The sequence below is a fragment of the Haliotis rufescens genome, unplaced genomic scaffold (genome assembly GCF_023055435.1).
Source record: "Haliotis rufescens isolate VD_foot unplaced genomic scaffold, xgHalRufe1.0.p SCAF_96, whole genome shotgun sequence".
Classification (NCBI taxonomy): domain Eukaryota; kingdom Metazoa; phylum Mollusca; class Gastropoda; order Lepetellida; family Haliotidae; genus Haliotis; species Haliotis rufescens.
The window spans coordinates 620,628-641,652 of NW_025964390.1; the positions used below are offsets into that span (position 1 = coordinate 620,628).

General features: G+C 39.6%; 1 protein-coding gene across 1 annotated transcript in view; it reads left to right on the top strand.

Moving 5' to 3' along the window:
• Window positions 1-21,025, top strand: part of LOC124149157 (sodium- and chloride-dependent transporter XTRP3-like) — an 82,647-nt gene that overhangs the window by 25,872 nt on the left and 35,750 nt on the right. The window contains exons 2-3 of the mRNA XM_046520546.2: window positions 17,567-17,701; window positions 18,922-19,066. Of these exons, the coding sequence (XP_046376502.1) occupies window positions 17,567-17,701; window positions 18,922-19,066 (280 nt within the window). The remainder of the gene's footprint in view (window positions 1-17,566; window positions 17,702-18,921; window positions 19,067-21,025) is intronic.

The window sequence follows — 21,025 nt, forward strand, 5'->3', positions numbered from 1 at the left end:
TTATCAAAGGGTACATCAAATTTTAATATTAAATGTATGTAATATACAGTTAGAGAACTGGCGTCAACAGGGATTAATGTCGCTGCACATCATACGAAGCCCGACAAGATACAGTGGTTCATGTATAAGGTCACTTCATGGTGGTGACTCAAACTTGGATACAAAAGATTGACTTTCTTTATCCTATGTTTCTCTACACCATCCATCATCCGCTCTTAATCTGTGTGTGTGTGTGTGTGTGTGTGTGTGTGTGTGTGTGTGTGTGTGTGTGTGTGTCTCAATATATATATATACTCGTATTCCTGTCTCCCCAACGGTATAGCATCACTTCTCTTATAAACATTCATTTGTATAGTTTTTACACGATTTAAGATCATGCAACACATTAATTCAATGACAAATAAATTATGATTCTCATCACATCGTGACTGAGAAGTTTGACCCACTTTGTCGCACTACAAAAGTCATTTTTGAGGCCATTTATAACAGAAGTGCAAAGGAGAAACCTTTCCTTTGAGTGAAACAGCGGGATGCTTTTTTCACCAGTTGCCCCTTTCAGTAAATTGTAAGAAGATTCTTTCCCCCATCGATCAATGTCATGTGAGGAGACACCACAAACCAATCAAAATGAGCATATGACTGTACGTACTTTGGCCAAAGAGTCCATCCGTAATTGTTTTGTTCTTAATAAGTATATTTGAAATAACATACCAAAGTGACAATGTCACAATGATTTCACCATACTGGATAGCAAGTACTTGTTATTAGCAACCGTGTTCTATTTAGAACAAATATCCACGTAAACTTACAAAGCAAAGGCGGATGTGTCACAACAAGTTGACGTTTTGCTATGCCCGTTTGGCAAGGACAGGACCAAGTTGTTAAAATGGCAACGAGAGGTACAGGAATGAGCATTCGGATCGTCCGGAATGACACGAGTGGACACGAATGGACACGAATGGACCGGATTGCTGCGTGCTCCAGAACCAGGCACTTCAGAGTGATCCTGGCGCATTACTAATCATTACGCCACGACTGATCCAGCTTATGACATTGACAGAATGGCAGGACTCTGACAAGGGCAGCACATAGTGGTACACTAAGCTCCCTGCTAACTCATCCACATACACAGTGTTATGACAGCTCACAACAGCCAGAGGCAGACTCGGCGTAGAATGACGTTTGTGAAAAACTATACGTTTATTCGATGAAGAAAACTGAAAAAACATTTCTCAAAAATGAATCTTTGCATATTTTTTCCTAAGGAAACAAAAAACGGGAATACATGTTTGGTTCGTCGTGGTGTGTATATGACATCGTTTTTCGTTTGGTTTCTGAAAGAAAAGACATAATTTTTTAAACACATTTTTATGTTGAGTAACATATGTGATCTGTCAATTGTTTACATATCGAGTGTGTGTGTTTTTAAAATCTATTATCTTTTTGCTAGCAATTCCTATTTTCAATTTGACACAACGCCAGAGAATAACCACTTCTCGATTGGTTGGTTGGTTGGTTGGTTTGTTGTTAAACGCCGCACTCAGCAATATTCCAGGTATATGACGGCGGTCTGTAAATAATCGAGTCTGGACCAGACAATCAAGTGATTGATATCATGAGCATCGATCCACGAAATTGGGATCGATGACATGCATCAACCAAGTCAGCGAGCCTGACCACCCGATCCCTTTAGTCGCCTTTTACGACAAGAATAGTCACCTTTTACGTCAAGCATGGGTTGCTGAAGACCTATTCTAACCCGGAATCTTCACGGGTCCTTCTCGATTGGACTTAAAAGGAAAAATAGCTAAAGGATGTGAATGGATCACTGAAAATCAGTGATGACACCTAGTGTCCGCGAAAAGAGTACGTATGTCCTGCCGTACCAATGGCACCAGACGCTCACACAAGTTGTTTAAGAAAGCATGTGTTTGTTGTCTGACACCGACCAGCAGTGCCGTGTCCATCTATTGGTTAACCAGTACCCTTGTGTGTCACCAGGACTTGTGTCTCTGGATGACACCTCATCAAAACCATGTCCGATGAAGAATCAAATAGCTGGCGAGTTCAGCGTTCGAAATAATCGGGTTGCCGATTAAACAATTACGGATATAGTCGGACCATAACGTTTCATCGTCTTAAACGATGTGTTTAGATATTCGGGTTTTAGTTGAAAAGAGTTAACTTTTTATTGGCCTATCTCCTTCCTGTTGTCGATCACTCTTCCGTCCGTTCGCACGTCAAGTTCCGTTTCCGGAGCTATGCTGCTGAAATGGCAACGAGAGCAGCACGAATGATCTTTAGGATGTGCAATGTCGCTTTTTTTACATATAAGGTCCTGAACTGGCGCCTTTTGCTATTCACGATAAGTTTTTGCTTTTTTTAGCTTCCGACTTAAGTAATGAGGATATGTTTCTTTTCGACGCATAACTCATTAACTATTTAATATATTTGTTCGTGAATGTACACACATCAGGCAGGTGCACACTGGTCGCTGTTGCTAGTTAGGATTTAGTTCGTTTGTTTTTGCGTTTCCAAGTTGGACGTATGTTCAAATGAGGGTGTTATTGTTTTCCGGAGCAGTACTCATATACATTTCGTTATTACTCCATTAAACAGCTACGGCGGAGGACCATATAACCAAAGGGCCCTTTCTGGCCCATTGGGAAATGTCAGCTTGTAAAAATACGGAAACGTTTGTAAAACTGGTATAAATACTTGTATTATCAACCACGTCCAAACAGTTGACGAATAGCTATTCTTCTTACCTTTTTGAAATGAAATTATATTTTGCAAAATAAAACCATGTACAAATACAGTTCATTTTTTTTATATAATATCGCTAACTTAAGACATTTTCAGTTGAAAATCAAACATATGATCAACTGAGAAGAAGCGTTTCTTTCCCTCCTCTGTTCATGTAAAGTGAAAATGTTTCTCGAAGCAATATCTTTTTGCTGTCTATTGTTCCTTAAGTCAAAATGTTTTTTTCTATTTTAGTTTTGAAAGCCACCTATATTGAAAGTCATGTCATTGTGAAAAACATACGCCTCCTGATAGTTCTGATAAGGGCTTTTATGTTCATTTGTCATACTCTGTCGAGTAAAAAAAAATGACTATCGTTGAGATATAATACATAACGAGGCGTGTGGTGCTTTGGCCTTTTGAGATGTCAAACATATCAGTTTGAATAATGTATTGTATTTTATGGTCGGTACAAAACGAAACAAAAATATCATATGTTGAACTCAAAAGTCTGGATTAGATGTACTGACAATTTCTCTTGCCTTTGTAAATATATACCCTGCAAAAAAAGAAACGCAAAAATAGTGAGGTGAGGTGAAATGGGCGTTGTCGCGTCAAAGACTATTGCACTTACATAGCGACGTGCATGCGCGCGCGCGTGCGTGCGTGTGTGTGTGTTAGTGTGTGTGTACGGCTCCTTGTACTAGTACGGACTGCCGATTTATAGTGCTAGCCCACTGAGATACCATGCCGCAGTTTAACATGCCCCACTCAGACTCCGAGCAGACCAGTCCTTGTGTTAGCTCCTTAATGCCCAGCGCCAGACAGGGTAACAATAAGTACCATCTTTTAACCTCTTTTGGTATGACGCGGCCTGGGATCGAACCCCGGACCTTCCGCTCTCCGGGCGGACGCTCTACCACCAGACCACGGAGGCGGTCCAAAAATAGTGAAATCGTAAATATCTGACAGTGTTGCCGACATCTATACAAAATTAATACAATAAATGAATTGGACATTTATGATGGATTGGGACTGATTTGTGTGGAAAGAATGAGGTAATATGGCTATGAAAACATTTTTTATTTACGTGCCATCACAATCTTACAGCAAGTGAACAGCGACAACATGCCACGACTGACGGAGGCCCAACGCAACAGCGCCATCGGCTGCAAACAGGAGAATCATCTTTTGCGTTTCTCTTTTTGAAGAGTATATAAAGTCTACGCCAGAGAATAACCATTCTCGATTATCCACCGAAACATTTCATTTGGCTTAAAAGGAAAACTAACGCTGAAAATTATATGAATGGATCATTGAAAAATCAATAGGTTTATTACACGAAATTACGTATATTTTGTGTGTGATGTTCATTGTGTTTGTTGTGCAATGCATATTTTGTTTATCACGGCGTCAGGCAAAATAAACACTTATTATTTTAAGCAAATTGTGTGAGTAGGGCAAGATATACTTAACCCTTTCGCGAACACGTAGTTTAATCACTGATTTTCAGTGATCAATTCACATAATTTTCACCGGTATTTCGCCATTTACGCCCAATTGAATCTGTTTCCACGGATAATCGAGTCTTGCGTTTACGTTGTATATATATTTGATTATGCAGCAAACCATACCGTAACCTATATCAATTCACCCTGTGCAACTATATCGCCATGTCCTTGATGTACGTCAGTGCATCGTACCGCAGCCATAACATACTCCCGTACAATACGATGCACCGTAAGACCCAGTGGTATCTAAGATAGTTTTGCCTTCTTTTATAAAATGCGCTGTTTGTACGCTAAAACATATTGAAAAGCATCCTTCGTTTCTTTTATGTTACGTTTTGTGAATCTTAAAATGATTTTATTGATTACCACCCATACCTGCCCGCAACCTTTTCTATGACGTCATTTTGTCATGTACACTTATACTTAGTTAGTCTCTCCTCTTGTTGTCAATATGGACTATTTGAATAGTTTAATACATTTCAAATGTCTTCTTGTTATCAGCAAAATGACACATTACCTAGAACAATGATCATGTCTGTTTTAATTTTAAATGTTAGGCAGAAAATATATATGTTAATGGAGCGTTATATCTATTTTAAGAAGTACAAAAGTTTGCGATGGCCATACAACTCTACTAAAACCAGACTGTGCCTAAAATTGAAATGTCAAAGCTTTTTCCAAAAGTTGCTTAATTTATATTATTACCACTGAAGGACAAATAAGTACTATTCTCACTCGACAGGAACCACTTTAGAAGCAAAAACAGACAGGTATCGATATTGATTGAGAAAGAGAACGCGTTATATTGGAAGCTTCTTTTCATGCATGGTTAGAATGCATATAGAGTGGTGAACTCTGGTAAATAGGTCCTTTATTGCCATACTTTCCGAAGACTTCATACCCCGGTGGTCACACTTGGGATCAATACGGCATTTGTGTTCCGTTCAATAAGCAAGTACTTATCAGGAATAATGGACAAAGGTCCAGTTGCTGGACATTTATCGGAGATAATGGAACGTAGGGTGTCATGTGGACTACGCAAATGGCACATCAGAGTGGATGAATTTTAACGTGGCTGAGATCCTGGTAATAGAATTGTGGTTCTTATCATGGCGATGTGGAGAAGTAGGTGAGGCTGACAGTACGGGGATGTGTTTACAACAGTCTCAACGACTTGCTACTGACGGTGACCTGAATCCATTGGTAGTGTATGGCTGTGGTGTTATGCACAAATGAAACATGTGTTGAAGTTGTCTGGAGCCTCTGTAGCCAATACGAAACATTCATGTATAACTCACAAAATAGTAAACGCATGGTAATACAATGGCATCTGAGTGTCTGTGAACTACGTGGAAATGAAAGGCCGTCTATGACTTTATTTCTATACGATAGTACACTTGATTCATTTTTAAGATGTAATATGGAATCTCGAGTTTGAAGGTTGAAACGACCTATTAATATTCAACGCGCGGGATGCTACTCAATCAGTGATGGAGATATACTCTTAAGGATCCATGTCTAGTCGAAGAAAACCTTATTCGGGGTCTAATATCTGTTATCTTTCATACCACTTTACGTCAAAGTCAGCTAATGTGATAAGTTCGCATGATCGGAGTCAGCCATCTCAGTCAGAGGCCCGTCAAACACTCTATGTCAAATCTGGATCCGTCATAAATTAAGTTTCTGTCACAGACGGCGCCCTCGGCTAAATTAACAAAGCCTAAAACGTTGTTAACCCAGCCAATTTCTCGGTCATGTGATAAAATGACCATTGGCTATTTGTTCGTCTGGAACTGTCAACTTTCACACCTCTTCCTCAGACACCAGAAATTAGCCAATAAAATTCCCAATTCGATCCGGCAATGGATATAACCCACACGACGACTAAAGAACCCAGGAGCCGTAATGGCACAACCACTACAATTATTGGTGAAGCTTGGAAGAATCACAAGTGTTTGTCTAGCCAATAGTCTTGATGTTTCACCAAGTTCCAGACGGTGGGGATGCAATGGAATTGCTTTTCTGTCAATTGTCCCACCATGCCAACTGTAAGTGCCCTACTATTTCTGTGCGCCATTCATACCAGAACATGGGATGGGCTGTATTTGGTATCAACCCTCTCAACCTTGCTGACACGATTAGACGTGCTGAAGCCCTAATTGTCCTGGATGCGTGAACACAGGCACGGAGTGCCAAGTAATGTCTCCGACGTCTTCGCGCAGTGGGTGTACCTTTTTCATATTGCCATCTCCAACAAAATGGCTTGAAGTGTTTTCAGACAACTCTTGCATGTAAATCTAATTCTGGTTTTGTAACGTCTACCGCATCTATAATTGCCAGTAACCATGGAAACGCATTCGATAATCATAAAACGTTGCAGACTTCGCATTGTTCTTTAGGTTGTGATGTTCTTCCCTAGAGACGTCCGATGCACATCAGCAAGGGTTCCAGATGGAGATCTATTGTATATTTTCCAAACCAGGCTATACAGAAGGTCTTCGGTGCTGCTCTCGGTGTATTCCACTATTTCATTTGAATGCGTCACGTTCATAGTGTTGTATTGGCAATAAGGATACAGCACCACTTGCATTAACCCATTATAACTGTCACACCTTCCATATACCCGTTTCACCAGGTGTCATCGCAGTAATTTTACAGAGTGAATGAGTGAGTGAGTATGGTTTTACGCCGCTTTTAGCAATATTCCAGCAATATTACGGCGGGGGACACCAGACATGGGAATTTTACAGAGAGTGAATGAGTATCGTCAGTGTGTGTTCCCTGTGCAGAGTAAAGCATGAATACCCCATTCGATCGGATCATGTTTCTAGGCTTGTCAGTACCAACAGTCTGGGTTTCCCCAAAGTGGTAAACGTCCAACCCCTGTTCCACTTCAGACCTTTCTCCAAAATCAAGATGACATGCTGTGATATACATGTCTAACTGAACTTACTGTTTAAATTAAAGTGACAAATATATTTCCACAATCTTCTAAAAGCAGAGTGCATTGTATGATTCCGATTAAATCATAAGAATATGTTATGAATCACTATCAAATAGTGGTGCAATCAGCTATTCGCGAAAAGGTGACATATCCTGCTCCAACGGTGCCACACAGTAGCTTTAAACCCAACTAACTCACTCAATCACTCACTCACATGTGGTCCTGAATCCATTAAGGATGATAGGGAGGTGGTTGTCCCAGCAGAACGTTTATCTTTAACAAGTATCAACGCTCTTTGTCATCATTAGACAATGCATGTTTTACTTGTCTGTTTCCCGATATCAGTATTTCTGTTTTGTGGAACAAGACTTAATATGGTTTCAGATAAACGCGGAATTTCGAATAACTAAGTGATGTTAATGTGTTTGAACACTGTGATTAACTCATTAGCATGTTTCAAATGATAATGAGGGGAAGTCGGGTAGCCTAGTGGTTAAAGCGTTCACTCGTCACGCCGAAGACCCGGTTTCGATTCCCGACATGGGTACAATGTGTGAAGCCCATTTTTGGTGTCCCCCCACCGTGAAATTGCTGGAATATTGCTAAAAGCCGCGTAAAACTATACTCACTCACTCACTCAACTGATGATGTCACAAGATAGTACAAAAGTACAACCTTTATTGCATATTCTATTCACAATACAAAACAAGGGACAAAGGAAAATGGAGTACCATTGTAAGCTGGACTTAACACGTTCAATTTGTTCTTCAAGGGGACACATCGGGGAAGCATCATTCACTGATGACTCCTGTTTACCATATGAATCAAATCTCTGTTTTAACATTTTCTTTGACCTTTTTGACTGTGACATTTTGGCTTTTTTTAAACCTTTTTTGGCCTTTTTGACTTTATCTTGACCATAGCCGTTCCTTGGGATGGCCTTTTCTTACTATAACCCCATGATCATTTTTTTAATTTAAAACTAAATACTTGAGTATCCAGCTGGCGCTCATTAATTATATTGATATACCCACATAACCATCCTTCGCTACTACACCATCCTTCTCCTCTACCTCTATTAAATTCCATTGGCCCAACTGACTTTTCTGGACGCAGTGCCTATCTAGTCAATGTAGTTTCAAGGACCATAAAAGCGTAGCTTCAAGAATCATGCACTGTCCAAATTTAGACTCCATGGCTCGGTAATAGCCCTAAATCTTTCTCCTCTGGTAATGGAGCCTCCAGTAATTTCCGCTAATCTGTGTTTGCAATTGCAGAGGAACCGAAAGATATTGGTATCTCGTATCCATTGAACTGGGCACATCAGTCAGTTAGTGCTGAAAATCAATGTTTGCTCTTGTCTCGGTCCACGTCTTTTGTTTGAAGCGTGATTCGCTACATAAGTGCTTTATTAGACATCAGATAGTTTGTTTCTCTTTGTAATGTTTAATGAAGGATTGCATTACTGATACACCCTGCAAGATTTATTATATCTATTAGATACCTCAATAGAGCTTGTGTGAATGATAGTTAATTGTGGTTATAATCCCCTTGGATTTCCCTGGTTGACTGTGATGAACACTCTCAAAAAACTACCGAGGTATAATATCCTTAATATCCTGTGGTGTAAAATAATTAATGTCAATGAATACTCACTGATAGTTTCATATGAGAGACTTTTGATAACAGGGTCTGCATTGATTCATAAGTTCATATTACAGGGTCATATATTGATGTGTACCTTATCATTTCAAGGTGTATAAACATGAGCATTTGTCAGAAGAGAAAATGCATTGATATTTTCTCATATTCTGTGATCTTGTGAAGAGAGTGTAGAACCATTAATCCATCACCCAGCTGTCCTGTATTGTTTAATACGAATGTGTATTCCTGTTCGGGGAAGCGTGTAATCTATATTCATTAGTGTCTTGTTGCATAGGTGACAAAATAAACAATATAAAAAATTAATTAGCGCCCTGTTCTTTATCAAATAGACCATCATGGTTCAATTCCTGGTCATCGATTATCACATACTTAGAGGGGCTTGTTTTGTGTCAGTTCTGAAGTGGCTAATGTCACAGTCCTTATCAATCATTATCATTATGTTGCTGAGCTAATTGTGGTATCGAACATATACGATTAACTCGTCAAAACAATTCTGTTGGTAACGGCTATGGATAGAGAATAGGGTTGGACTTCCGGGTTCCTTCGGCAAAAGGAGAAATGAGACTCTCTGTAATGGTTGACCTTTGCTTGCTAGCACTGTCAAAAGAGCCACGTTTGCTTCTACAGTGAATTCCGGTCTCATTAATCACAGTCGGACTCTAAAACGATCTGTCATCCCCTTTCTCTTCAAACGCAACGTTAATGGCCACCTTTGGATAATTTCCGTTGACCAACAAGGGGGTGATGGACATGGAGCTGTCTGTTTCCTGTATAATTGAAGCTGTTTACTTACAGTCTTTCCAAACAACTAAGCCAACGAGCCTATTTGTACCCAACAACAAATGAGAGCACGTTTCTTTTTGGTTGAACTGTGTCGATTGTTCAAACCATCTCTTTTACAGGACACTAATCAAAGGTCCAGGTTTCAGTTTTGCATCCCTGTGGAGCTGGAACGTCCTGTAGTCCTGTAGCAGCTGTAGAACTCTTTGATGGTGGTGCGCTTGAATGCTGATGATAAAGGCCTGGCTAAATCTGCCATCAACCGAGAAATAAACCCAAATTGAACGATTAACTGCCATTTGACCCTGTCCTGCTGCATTAAAACAACTCATTACAATACACGTTGATGAAATTGAGCATACCAAATATGTTTACTGCTGTATGGCAAAATGTCGCTCCTTGTTCAATTGTCAACTGGTGCATAAGGATCATGTTTGCATCAATTATGCTTGAAAGACACTCGTTCTTGGGGAGAATAATCGCATGTTATGCACGAACATTCTGTCCGAGGATGTATAACCCTATTAAGTTAATTCTTTGTAGCCCTCGTCTCTGCTCAGTATATGAAAACCTTCAATCTGAAGATTGTCTACCCGATATTACAGTATCAGCATCTCAAAACATGGCGCCTTTGATATAACTGTGAAATTAATCCAAATCCTACCCTATACATATATGAATAAGGTTTGAAATGTTGATGAGACTATTCTCAATTCCCCAATGCAAATAGAAAGTGGAAAGACAACAATATTATTTTGGCTGTTTTGCTTGAAATGGATGTTTGTAGTCTTGTTCCAGTGTCGTGCATTACTGCCACTACCTCCACCTTCCTTCAGATTCCTTCAGATTCCCGCCACTGTAATCTTAAAATCGATATGAAACCCATAACATACACGGAAAAGTAATTTTACCTCACTTGTTTCGGAAATAGCTTTGTTTGAGCTTCATCTTTTCTCTCCTTGGATCAGAAAACGTTGATTTTGCTTTGATTATTTGAGCTGTGAGAATGTTTGTGAAGTGGTTTGGGTGCATACAAGCCTGAACAAACACGGTAATGATGGCCCGACAATCTTTAGGAGACTGTCCGTTCTAATGAGGTTTATTTTCTACTTCAGATGTAGTTGATCTCGTGACCTTTTCCAGTTCTACAACAACAACATGTAATCGATAAACTCCATCAAAACCATTAGACCGGTCCTATAAGGTTTCTTTGGCTTAAGATCCATGTACGTTTAATCGATTAGTTTTAAAATTTGCACATGATCCAAATATTTTAACTGCAGAAAAGCCCGTGTCATTACTTTACACATGTTCGAAGGAAGATTATTTTTTAAAACATACCAAATATTTATATAAAAGTGATGGTCGTTTCTTCTGAAGCGGCCATACATGAAATCTTCATCCGTGCTGCTCATGTTAAACTTTGCTGCAAAACGAAACGAGGCTAGTCGTTAAGTATAAGTCACTTCAATAGTCCAAGTACTTGATGCATTACCCCAACATCACGATCAATTTCATTTCTATAGCTCTTTATGCCAATAAACACACCCAAACCAAACAATATCGAAAAGAATAAAAGAAGGAATATCAAAACTGTCTCACTGATGGTCTTTATATTTTTCGTGTGAATTTAAATCGAATCACCCTTTTCCGAATGTTTTTTATCCCAAGAGAGTTATTTTCTATTTCATCCCGGATATCCCTACACTCGGAGAAATATTCCGTTGTCAATCAAACCACTACTCCTCTAAGATATTCCAAGCAGCAGATGCATTTCCCTAAAGAAATAAACACAACTGATTAAAACAGTATCCTGTCGATAGAATGATATAGTCCCGTTTCTATGGCAACCTCGATTTCAGATAAGAAAAAAACACTTGTGCTCCTATTTACGCTAATCTGAAAAAATCTATGGAATCACGCCACGAAACAATTTGTCAACTGTTTTGTGTGACAGAAATCGATTGATTTTATTCCGCTAGGGGCGATATGGCAAGGGATCCCCTGAAAGACGCTCTAGGACGCTGACGTAACGAGCTTTAACAGGCTTCCAGCGCCTGTAGATGATCCTAGGCATAATCAGTACAATCTTGGAAACATTGATAAACTTGTTCGACCCGTCACTTCGCGTCTTAGCTAGTCTGATGAATTTGCCATAAGGGATTTTTGAATAGGAATCAATTTTCGAAGGTTGACTAATTCAAGCTTCCTACTATGATGGTTTGCTTGCTCCAGAACCGTTCCCACTCATAAATCAAAGGGCTGATTGTATAACTTAAATGTATGGTTATATAATCTTACCGACTAGACCTTATAAATGTCAACGTACCACATCGAGCATTTAGTTTAAGTGTAAAACATCAACGCCAACGCCAACGTAAACGCCAACGTGAACGTTAACGCCAACGCTAACGCCAAAACGGCACTTAATAACACTTAATATGAAATCAACAGTTTCCTTTCTTTGATGTTTCACGCAATATCGTCTTTATGCCATTATACGTTATACAAATTTAATTCTGCTAATTTGGTTTATTAAAATCATATAATGTAGAATGGCATGACAAACATGACTTGGTACTGTTAAACTTTGCATTGGTACTGCATAATCACTTTTAAAACTTTCAATCAGCTGATTATTTCGACATTAGCTACCTCTACTACTATCCATGTAACGTTTTCTTCACACCCGCATGCAACCATTACAGAATTGATGCCTGTTCTAGATCTGCTGTCATCTTCACTTCCCCCAGCAACACATACAAATGCATTCTATTCCTTTAAATGCCACATATGTTTAATTTCATTTAAAACCATATCTGGCATCAGACTTTGATCTATGAGGAGTAACTAAGTAATCTAATCATTGCGTTATTTGCCATTGTATATTTTCACTGTAAATGCATTACAAACATGTGAAGGAGGTGATCGAGCTCTTTGTTTATCGATGTTTACGTTGATGGAGGTTTTGTGTCTGTTTTGTCATCACTGGAATGCCATATTTCTCCGATCAACTACTGTGGGATGCCCTCAAAAGCATGTTTAAAACGGATACAGTCATGTTTGATGTTTCGTATTTTATCCCCGATCACTAGGATGCGATTCAAGAGGGTAAAATGTTAATGGATAGTTTCTAACCCACATGAAACTTCTCATTAGTGTCGGTATCATAAACTGCATTCTGCATTATTTGAATTCGTGCCCTCTGTGAACATCGGATTGAAGGCACTATTTTATTATCTTCTGAAGCTGATATAACTTTGTCTATCAGGGAAATATGAAAGGAAGCTTTGGACAAGCGTGGAATGAGTAGCGATGGCACAAACAATCCCATTCCGAAGGACCGTCTCAGACAGACGCTCTTATGCTCCATCATCACACAAAGTTCACACAAGTTAATATTTCGTGTAAGATGAGACAGCAATGATATGTATACTCTTCCTATCATGTCTTGATTACATTCCATTTTGTCCAAGACGGTTCTGGGGAAAGCTGTTTTAACTTGACGTGACCTTTACCTTCTTGCAACAGCTCTTACAAATAGTCCAATAGAAAGCATCTATTCTCCATAAGACCATACACAATTGTAGATATCAGCTGTGTTGATGTGGTGTGATTCTCGTAATTTTAAGGTGCTAAGCCTACCGTTGCATGCAGCGGCTTCTAAGGTTTATCAGAGACATGTTCCCTTGATGGATGTAATTCGTTCACAATGATTCTGCATTAAATGGTCTTTCAAAGGTGTTTCTCAATTATGTAGTTTGCCAAAGAATCAACACGGCAGGCTGGCGTTCTTCCGAAATAAAATTGGTTTAATGAGGTACATGAACATGGTGTATGACACTCTCAGTTGCACAAACAACGGATGACCTGCCTTTGGCAACTAAATGATACTGTGATCATTCAATACATAATTCCATCACTACCCGATGGTACACGTGAGGATCCGGGTTAGAATAGGTCTTCAGCAACCCATGCTTGTCTTAAGAGGCGACTAACGGGATCGGGTGGTCAGGCTCGCTGACTTGGTTGATGCATGTCATCAATCCCAATTGCGTAGATCAATGCTCATGATGTCAGTCACTGGATTGTCTGGTCCAGACACGATTATTTACAGACCGCCGTCATATAGCTGGCATATTGCAGAGTGAGACGTTAAACAACAAACAAACAAACAAACAAGCAAAACTAACAGGGGGCACTTCATAGCCAAAATTATTTAAATCCACCTCTCAGACTGCCTCTGATATTTTCAACCGGAAAATATAAATGTGCACTATTTCCGAATATATGTAAGACATATACCTAGATTCAAAATCAATTTCGGATTTTAGGACAAAAAGGGATACCTCAAAAGTTGAGACTTTTACTTTGATTTTGTGGCTTCTTTGAATCATTATATTGGTGGCCCGTTCTAATTGTGGCTTCTTTGAATCATTATATTGGTGGCCCGTTCTAATCTTTACTTACAATATTACAATTTTCTAATGGCGCTTCGTGCTGCTTGTATCAAGACAACGCCACAGGGGTATTTTGGAACGACGGAGATCATACATTGATCTCCGTGGAGCGCCCAGTTGAAGCTTCATCAGCTCCTGCCATCATATCCTACATGCCCAGCGGCGCCCATGTAACGTGTTTAAAGGTCTATGGTCTGGTAAAGAAGATGGTCACTGATCTGTCATAACATCAGTGATGAGGCCTCGGAGAGATGTTGAGGAAGGAGGTTATATACACATCATCTCCAGCCTGTCATTGGAGGCGATGATTGGTGATCTGCCGCCTCAGTGCAGATGTCAATAAGATGCATGGATCAGGAGTTATTGTAGGGTTAAAGTTGTTGGTCAAATTGGTATTGTACATAATCGGTATTTTCCAAAAATACGTCATGGATACATGATGGATAAATTGATAGAAAGTTTGTTTTCTGGTAGATGGTTGGATAGAGAGATGGGTGTATAGATAGAAATTAAGACGAGCGGCCCGTGAAGATCCGGGGTAGAAAAGATCTACCCATGCTTGACGTAAAAGGCGACTTTGCTTCTCGTAAGAGGCGACTAGAGGGATCGGATGGTTAGACTCGCTGACTTGGACCATGCACGTCATCGATCCCAATTGCGTGGATCGATGCTCATGTTGTCAATCACTGGATTATCTGGTCCAGACTCTATTACTCACAGATCGCCGTCATGTAGCTGGAATATTGCTGAGTGCGGCGTTAAACAAACAATCAAACAAATAAGACGGGCGATAGATAGAAAGGTGGCTAGACTTAGAGAAAGAGGGATGGATAGATGATAGATGGGCGGGTAAATAGAAATATGCTAGATGGATGTTTAGCAGGATAGAAAAGGGGATGGTAGATAGAAAGGCGAATGATAGATTATGGATAGATGATAGAAAGTGGATGATAGATTGGTATACGGAGGATGGATGGATGATTAGAAACATTAATAAACAAATATATGTGTGAGTGTGAGTGAGTGAGTTGGGTTTAACGCCGCTTTTAACGGTATTCCAGTCATATCACGGCGTGTCAGCTTAATATGGAAGGAAAGCCCGAAGTGATGCAGGTCTCAGACGTTTACCACTTCGGTGAAACCCACGAGCACGGGTATGGTGCTGACAACCCTAGAAACATAATCGGGACGAACCGGGATTCGAACCCACAATCATAGGTTTCTGGCGTGCCTAAGGGACGCAACTCTGCACAGCGAATCGCGGCGCCTTAGACGACTGGGCCACCCGTGCCGCCGGGTAGATGATAGAAAGTGGATGATAGATTGGTATACGGAGGATGGATGGATGATTAGAAATATTAATAAACAAATATATGTGTAGGTAGATGATATATGTGTTCACAGATGGATGGATGGATGGATGGATGGATAGTAATATCTGTACGTGGTAGTAGGAATGGTGGATGATGGAAACATGGAGTTGATATGATCAAGTGATGGATGGTTAAGCATATGTTAAAGATGGTAGAGCAATGGATGGGACGAAACATCGGTGTATGGGTCTGTAAGTCAAAGGTAATTCAGTGGAAATGTCAGATGGGTGTCTGATGGATAGGAACGAAAAAGTGTAGAACGGGTTTTCAGACAAATGATAGATTGGGAAGAATCCTCCCAGAGTACTGGCAAGTGATTTACTTCTCCAGAAGGTATGATCGACGCCTGAAGACACTCAGTCACCTAACTTCAGGACTCCCGTCCCGTTGGGAACTATCAACTAATGACACGATTTCTTAGTTTAACGGACAGCTTCGGGCTTTTTGCTCCAAGCTATCTTTTTTCCATCCCTTATCTCAATATTTGAATACTGCGAGTACTGTAAGCTGCAATTAATCCTAGAGGGTTTCTCTTGTCGGATCCTGGATGAAAATTCTGATGGGATGGACATGCGAATTTTGACGATTTTCATTCCTAAATGTTCATTTCACGAACGATTTTCCTACAAAGACTAATTAAGTAATAACGTGATTCTGGTAGTTGAAATAAAACCATCGCCAATTAGTTGTTTTTAAACGTAATGTACAGAACTATATGGGCACCGATATTACACAAGGTGCCGCAGTGGCCTTTCTTTGATGTGTAGGATAGTCATGTCAGTCTGGGGACATGAGATGGGTATATTTCCCTGAATTATTCATGGGACTTGTCTTCTGATACGACCCAGACGCTGGAGGACAACCATTGAGGTCATGCGTCAGACTGCCAATAATTTTTTTAAGTGTTTTAGTTCCAACAAAATCACATGAAAATACGTATTTATGATAATGACATAAATATTATATCAGAACGATCCTGAGGAGTGATGTATCTAGTCACCTTTTTTATGAAATTCGATGATCTAAAACACTTAGAGAATGTTCTTTACTGCCAGTGGTGATCAGTGATCGTTTTGTCGGTCTTTCGGCTCCGTTTTCTCATCTATAAAACGTTATACTTTCCTAAATATTAATGTTTGCTCGTCAAAATGCTCCTAAGGGATGCTTTAGAGTTCTGTAGATTTACACGGAGTTTTCACACCTCCTTACTTACTCGAACTTAGTTTTTTAATGCAAATTATGTTAGTGGCAGATGCCTAGGGTAGAGCGGCACATGCGTACCGTTTTCGCGAACACCTTGTTTCATCACTGACTTTCAGTGATCCAGTCCTGTAAATATCATCACTATTTTACCTTTTACGCCCAATAGCATCTACTTGGGGAGACATTCGAGAATGGTTATTCTCTTTCGTTGACATTTTGATTATACTTAAAGGGGAAGTGTACACGCAAAAATCACTTTCTTTCTTTTTCTAAACAAAACGCAATTTTAGAATTTTAGACACTCATTTTTTTCACAGTGAAAGTAGGAAGCTCACAATAGTGTTAAAACGATATGCCTTTATGAGGCCTTCGTTTTACGAGCGAAATAGGCCTGAGTTATCCCCCTTAGATTATGACGTAATTGGTGCCAATTCAACTGGGTCCCTGTCTATTCTCAACGCAAAAGATATCAAGGACCAGTTTGCGGTAAAACAACATGGTCTACGACACACTCCGGCGCAGTGGTGACTCAGCATAACACAATTCTGGCTGGCATCTGAGACGCTAGAATCACAAAACTGTACCTACACCACGTGAAGCGGCTCTAACAAAGCATGATGACGTCATAATGTTTATCAATTGGCACCAATGACGTCATATTGCAAGGGGCATAAGCCATGGTGATTTTGTTATGGAAATAGAACACTTGGTAAATGTGAAAAATATAAATCGTTTTAATGCAAAAAATATGTTAATTAAATATGATGTTTTTATATTTTTGTCTATGACACTTCTTTGTTAACACTTTTAATGTGTAAAAAGTACAAGAAAAATTGGTTCATTTCCGTGTGAACTTGCCCTTTAATATTGTGCCTTGTATTACAGGTCTGTTCCTAGTTGCCTATTATCTGCTGGGGATCCTGGTGTGTGTCCCAGTCTGCTATGTCCAACTCAAGCTCGGCGCTCTCTACAAACGAGGCTTGCTCGGGATCTTCAGTCACCTAGTACCAATTCTTAAAGGTGAGCCCTTTGTAACAGCGGTTCGACCCCCTGGTCGACATAAAGAGGATAATACTATGACTGGTCGGCTCTAAGTCAGTGTACAATGTCTGAGTGGGGTATCCTGGACACACACACACACACACACACACACACACACACACACACACACAACTTGAACGCGACGTTAAACCCCATTTCACCTCACCTGTGACATTGTGCCCTTAACCTCGCGCGTAGATGCATTTGCTAACTACATGGAAATTTGCCATGATGCCTCAATACCTGCAGCATATTACAAGAATATTATAGTTCTAAAAAGGGTAATATGAACTTTTTGTGAAGTATTTTTATATGCTTGCTCCATTATTGATTGTTTTTATGGCCACATTCTTCAGTTGATTGCACGTTCTCCACAATCTCCCAGCACCACGATGCGCTTGAGTGCCTGCTTAAACTGTAACTAAGTGTGATCCAGTACCCACGGCTGAAGCAATTTGTATCATGTGTGCTCCATAGGGATTATAATCTTTGTTACCACCGAACATCTGTAAGCCAGTTGTTATTTCTATGACGAATAATATGACAGTCATAAGAGGATGAGGTATGTAATATATCCGTTTTCGTCCACACGTCTGTAAAATTTGAGAAAAACGCTGAGACATTGTTATGAAAGTTTTCAAATAGTTCATGTAAAAGAAATTTAGATTGTGGTCATTTACATGTATTGGACCTATACATGTAACTACGGTACAAGGCTATAAGTAGATATTTTCGTGAAGCATTTAAATAATATTTAACATGAGCACTTCTATGTCTTCAGCTGAGTTTCTCAGGAATGGGGGTAACGATATTCAAGGGATTTCAATTTTGATCATGGCATTGCTCATGGATAAGTTTTCCCTGAAGTTTCTTTTGTAGGGAATCGGTCTTTGCTTCTATTTCATTTTAATTAGCCATAATACTTCTTCACTGTATTTGTCCAAAGTTCGTAACTTTTAGGTGACAATAACAAACACGGCTAGTTGCCTTGCATGTGAAGATGTACGATGACTTTCTAAACAATGCAAGTTCTGTGTTAAAGGGGTTCTTAACATATTTCATTTTTTAAATGTAAACAAGTTCAAAAGTACAATTACCACTGAGCTTCTGTCACGTGGCTATGGGCCAAGTGCCAATTTCTAAGCCTCGACAGTTTTGGTCCCCAAGTGTCACAACATGTTTACTATTTTCACCACCAGGTGTCGCCGTCGCCCTGCTGCTGATGACGTATATCCGGAGCTTGACTCATGGACTAGAGATGAGCTATGGCCTGTACTTCATGTTCTCCTCCTTCAAACAGCCCTTCCCGTGGAGCAACCCCATCAAGCCCAACATGTCCTTCCCGTAAGTGTGTGGCTTCACCGTACGGATATTCATGTCCGATTTTATTACTTTCTCAAACGAAAGGTTAACTTTGAAATGTGTCAACATTTCTGGTGTCCCCCGCAGTGATATTGCTGGTATATTGCTTAAAAACTATACCCACACACTTGTGTCCTTTTGGTGTGCAAGCGTCATATGATAATAGCTATTCATGGCTGATAATGTCAACACCATATCCGATCTCGTGGCTTTTACGAAAGTTGTAAACGTCTAAGATCGGGCTTTAGGCCTGCACCAAGTTGGTCGTTGGAAGACCTATATGGAAGTTGACTCGTCATGATACCTGAACCTCATTCATTCACTCACTCGACACAACTCGACTTAAAACCTTTCCATCTTTATCATATTTTGAAGTATACATATAATGGACACGGATACAGTTTCTACCCGTTTTTTTCTCAAAGTCTGGAAATACGTGGTATATTTAGTTATACAGAATATATTTTTGAATAAAGGAGAACGTATTTGAAAGTTGCTTATCAACATGTTTTTGCTGTTGATCGCAAAGCATGAAGTATTGGTTATATTTGACTTTGATCTTTAGCTAGATTGGATCAGATCTGACAGGGTAACTATTTCAGGTTTACCAAGTCAGAGACAACTACTCAGAGTCGATATTTTGGATTGTTATCGTTCCGATTTTACATGTGGGAATGCTTTAATGAGTACGGTTATAAAAGGGATCGCATTTGACCTGTCATTGTTGATGAAGATAGACGCATTGATAAAAATCTGCTTAAGTATTAATGATACTGTGTTTTCTTCAATTTAAAATTTTATCTGATGAGATCTATTTATAGTTTGTCTTTGTATCTGTCATTTAGGAGAACTATTAGTAAAGATTATTTGAAAGGTTTTCGTGAAAGGTTTTCAAAATATAATGGCAAGATATGGTTGGGTCCTTTTCTTACCCTCTACAATTAGCAATTCTATAAAGTTCAGAAGACTTTGAAAACCTATTATGACTTTGATAAGAATTCCTCATTTTACTTACACTTAGGTATTTTAAAAAAATTGTGTGTTGGTTATTACCAACAGCATCACGTACAGAGGTTACTTTAAGTCTCTCAAAATGTCTGTTACACATACTGGGGGTCTGAGTTGTGCGAACTGTTACACATACTATCATACTTTTCAGTATATATTGTACTTAAAAGGGATCTATCTAGAAAGTAATTAATCTATCGCCAGAGCAGAGTTTGCTACACAGACAGAATTCGGAGGAGAAATAGTCATCCACATATCGTCAATATACTGTTCGAATAACATTAGATATTTCATTTCCGGGTCATTGATGTTTTGTGATGTTTTGTGATGTTTTGCACGTGTTTTTGACGGATGTCAACGGTGGGGCAGGATACGCTCATCTTTTCGCGAACACCTGGTATCGTCACTATTTGATATTTTAAGTTGGAATAGTACATGGGATCTGCTTTTAGCAGAGATTTCCGTTGATTATTGAATTGGATTTGGTCTCATATATTTTAAGAAAGGACCGATAGAATAAAATTTGGACACAATGGCGAATTGTGTCCCTCTAAGGTCCACACACGCCTGACAGCGATGATGGAGTGTCCGCTGGTGTGGAAGGCTTCCTCCTTGAGGTGTTGAAGCTTCTCCATGACAGAAATGACACCATCATTTACATAAGATAGCTCTCTCGTCAGGTTTGGGACGAAGTGGAAATATGATGTCACTACTTTTACTTTGGCTGGTGAATACGGGCGATGTTCAGGGAATTCAAACCACCGTCCTGCATTGTAGCCATGGTGACATCAGACATGTGCATATTGCACTGTCCTTGTGGAATAACACACCCTCAGTCAGATTTCCACGACGTTTAGCCTTGGTGTACCCACGCAGTTGCCTAATTAGATTAGCATAAGCTTGGCAATTAATGACCTCTGACCTTTCGGGAGA